General features: G+C 40.2%; 1 protein-coding gene across 1 annotated transcript in view; it reads left to right on the top strand.

The window, feature by feature from the left end:
- LOC119425621 (cytoplasmic dynein 1 intermediate chain 1) overlaps window positions 1-1,861 on the top strand; it is a 99,665-nt gene extending 97,804 nt beyond the window's left edge. The window contains exon 17 of the mRNA XM_037693156.1: window positions 1,728-1,861. Within this exon, the coding sequence (XP_037549084.1) occupies window positions 1,728-1,838 (111 nt within the window). The 3' untranslated portion in view covers window positions 1,839-1,861. The remainder of the gene's footprint in view (window positions 1-1,727) is intronic.
- Window positions 1,862-4,120: the final 2,259 nt, after the last annotated feature.

Here is a 4,120-nt window from a genome sequence, read left to right on the forward strand (position 1 = left end):
GTGTGTGTGTGTGTGTGTGTGTGTGTGTGTGTGTGTGTGTGTGTGGTGATGTGGGTATTTACTTTGCTACAAACTTGCTTTTGTAGCTAAAACTGGGAACAGAATGTTTTTAAAAAAAAAAGATGGTTTCCAAAAAGCCGTCCTGGGAATTATGGTGAGCCTTGAAACTTTTCCAGGAAAGCAAAAAAAAAAAGTAAAAGTTTCCATTTTTGGTTTCATTTAACTCTAAACAAATTAATTCAAGAATATTTGTCATCAGATTTTTCTATTAAGAGTTTATTACTTTGTGTAGCAAGTCCAAGTGACGAAATGAAATTCAGGTCGTTCTCAGAGGTCTCATACAGATCCAGGACAGGAAACTGTTCTGGATCTCCCGTTTTTTTAAAGATCTACATCATCTAACAATGATTCAACATTCAGGTCTGTTATAATCATGCTTCTAATGCTTAATCTACTCCGCAGCAGTGAACGGAGGAGGTTCTGCTAGAACCTCTTGCTGTGGCTGGGTTCCTGATTATTTACAGTCCAACCATGAGAACAACTTCCAGCCTTTTTGAGTAGCAGCTACAGCTTCTGTCCCTCTCACTCTGACTGTGCATAGTGAGAGAGGAAGTTGACAACCTGTTAACCGGATGATCTTCATCGCTCGTGTGGCTCCAGAGATTCATAACTGGACCATCATGTTTAAGCATTTCTGTCCTTAAACTTTTAGAAATTGTCATAAATTATTCACATGAATTAAATCTTCAGGATTTCTTTGATGCTTTGACTTGCTCAAGTGTTGTTGTATGGTTGAAACTTTTATCTGTACTAGTTTCTTTAGCTGATCATCCATCTGTTATCTTCACCCGCATAGAGACAAACAACCATTCACTCTCTCTCACACCTAGGGACAATTTATAGTCACCAATCAGCCTAACATGCATGTTTTTGGTCTGTGGGAGGAAACTGGAGTATCTGGAGAAAACCCATGCAGCACAGAGAGAACATGCAAACTCCACCCAGAAAGATCCCGGGCTGGGATTTGATCCAGTAACCTTGTCACTGAGAAGCAACAGCTTTATCAACTGAGCCACCGTGCTGCCTTTAGCTGATCAGTTGTTGTTAAAGTTTATTTTTTATTGTTCTAACAATTCACAGTTCTTCGTTGATTGCTCTTAATTTTATAAAAGCTTAGTCTAAAAGAGAAATCTAGAGAAAAAATGTCACAAAAATGAGTTCACAATGGTTTAATTGACTCCACACACACACACACACACACACACACACCCACACACACACACACACACACACACACACACACACAGGTTTGTCTTGCTATATTTACAGGGACTTTGCACTGACTTCCATTCATTTTTCATTCATTTCTACAGCCTAACCCTGGCCCTTACCCAGGTTAGTCTCATTGAGCCTCGAGGACTCATTTATAACATTAAAAGAATAATTGAAATGCAATGATATTCTGTCTGAGTGTTAACACAGCATTTATTGACTCGGGACCCGAAGGTCCTGGGTTTGATCCCCAGTCATTGCACACCTCGTGGTGTCTCTGAGCAGGACACCTCATCCCCAGTTGCTCCCTGGGCGCTTTCCATAGCTGCCGACTGCTCCACCTGGTGGTGGATAGGTTAAAAGCCGAGAGCCAATTTTGCCATTGTATACAGTGATGACAATACATAACACACATTATTATTATTTATCTTTGTGTGTCTGTGACCCTCCTCCAGCTCTCCGTGGCTCACCCGGACGACTGGGCTCGCTTTGCTCGTACTCTGATGGAGATCCGTGCTAACCGGGCGGACGGTGAGGAGGAGGGGGCCGTGGAGCTGACTTCGTAGATGAAGGACTGTGAAGCCACAAGTGCAGGAATCAGAAACCTTATGAGCTTTCATTGATGTCATTGTAGCATGTGCTCCTGGGTCGATTTTGTTGCTCTTCCTTTAAGTTCTCATTAATGTCTGCTCAAAACAAGGCAGGGCTTTTAAGTTTTTATTTATTTTAACTGCACATTGTTCTGAAATGAGTGACTTCTAATACTTTGTATTTATTTGTCTCAGGTGGTTAATTGCTTGCAACTCGTGTGCCTACAGTATAAAAAGTGTCAGTCTTATAGCTTTGTGAAGATGTATGCGTACTGTAACAAAGCTTTGCACTATGCTCAGAGTTAAGCGGGGCTATCAGCTTGTTGTGTGCTGTTTACAAAACATCATTTCTGTTCACTTTGTTCACTTCGTCGTGAATCTGCATGCAACACCATCCTGGAAACCTTGTAGCTGCTTTGTTTCTGTCACTGTGTCAGAAACTGAATCACGTGTACTTTTCTGTACTGAGTAAGAGCGTCAACTGTATATTCTATAATAAACTGTAACTGTGAACTGGAGGTACGTTGTAAGTTGGAGTGATGGCTGTGAAACCTGCTGAGGTGACTATTAAAACTAACAAACTGCTGTCTTACATATTCAGTCTGATTCTCTCTACTCTGCCATGTTTTCTGTAAGGTGTGACGTATTATACAATTCAGTTTATTTATATAGCGCCAAGTCACAACAGAAGTCATCTCAGGGCACTGAACACAAACATTCATACAAAAAGTAAGTTCATATGGTTATTTATCTAATTAGCAAGCAGATTGCTTTAAGTCTTCAGTTTGTCACAGTCTCCCATCCTGAGCAAGCACAGTGGCAACAGTGGAAAGGAAAAACTCTTTTAACAGGAACCGGGCTCAGGACAAGCAACCATGTGCTTCGACTGGCTTACCTACGTGCCAAATTTCTCTAATGCACATCATGTGTCACTTTGGTCTTTAGGATCATAGTAATATGTGCTATTGATTAAAAAAACAACTAAAAGTAGATGGAAATGGAAAAAAGCTGCAACAAGAAGTAATGGCTTTAAAAGAAATAAGCAGGCAGTGGCATTTTGCTGATTTATTTATCAATCGTTTTAGCAAAGTTTGAGTTGGGTTGAATGAAAAGACTTTTCTGCTGCTCCCCTTCACGCCAGAGTTTTTACCTAAGATCATTTTATGTTGACTAATGATGAAGTTGCAGCCGTTGTGGGCAAACCTTGGAAATAACTTCACACACGTTTAATTAATACGAGATGTCACACTCAGAGTATGAAGTTGTAAATGACCCATCTACCACCACGTCCAATTTTACCTTAATATCTCTAAATCTGACTAAATTACAGCCATTTTTTTGTATTGACCAATGTGAATTATCTGGTGGCCATCTTGAATTGGATTGACTTCAGAAGTTATTCTGATGGTTTCATTAAAATCTATTTCAACACACAGAGACACTGGTGAAGGTTTTATTTCTCTGCATTGTGCTTCAGCTGCAGGTTACAATAAATCTGTAAGAGTCAGTCAAATTTAAAGCAAATGATTCAGAGTCCTGCAGGGAACAGATGCTATTCACCTCTTTATTTCACAAGTGCATACACACTACATATATAACACGAAAGAGAAAAAATTAACAGCTTCAAATTAATATTATCAAACATATATAATATTATAAAATATTAATATTATCATTGTTTATGTACAAATACTGCAGCTTTTTTATTATTATTTTTAAAGTCAATTTTCATATCCTTGGAGGTTGATGAGGTACTGCAGTGTATTGTGGGAGGTGGAGTCCAAACGTTTGATGCCAGCAAATGTGGCCAGAGCCGACCTGAAGCCTGGTGTGGTTGAGGTCACAGACTTGGAGCCAGTGGGCTCTCATGCAAAGGAAAAAGGAAGGTGGAAAGGCACAAAGTACCACAAGAGAAACCATAAGGCTGTGAACTGACGGGAGTTTTACTATCACCATTATTGAATCTTAAATGATGTTATTGAATTTAACACCATTTGCCACAGAAATAAACCGTCGTAGAAGAGTGGAGCGTTTCAACATTTCTCCCTGAGAGCTGAGCTGAATCAAACTCCTCAAAGCTTTCATGCTGAGTGCTCGGATTCTGTGCCAACAAAGACAGCAGAGGAGCGTGCACGAACCGTGTCCAGACCACTGGATCCCGACTGAATCTGCTCTTGATTTTATGTCCACAGGAGCCTCCAACAACTCGGGCCTGTATGTAAAAGTAACGCGTGATCCGATGGATTCACACGGTTGAG

This window comes from Nematolebias whitei, chromosome 19, assembly GCF_014905685.2.
Source record: "Nematolebias whitei isolate Nwh7 chromosome 19, NemWhi1, whole genome shotgun sequence".
In the NCBI taxonomy this organism is placed as follows: Eukaryota; Metazoa; Chordata; class Actinopteri; order Cyprinodontiformes; family Rivulidae; genus Nematolebias; species Nematolebias whitei.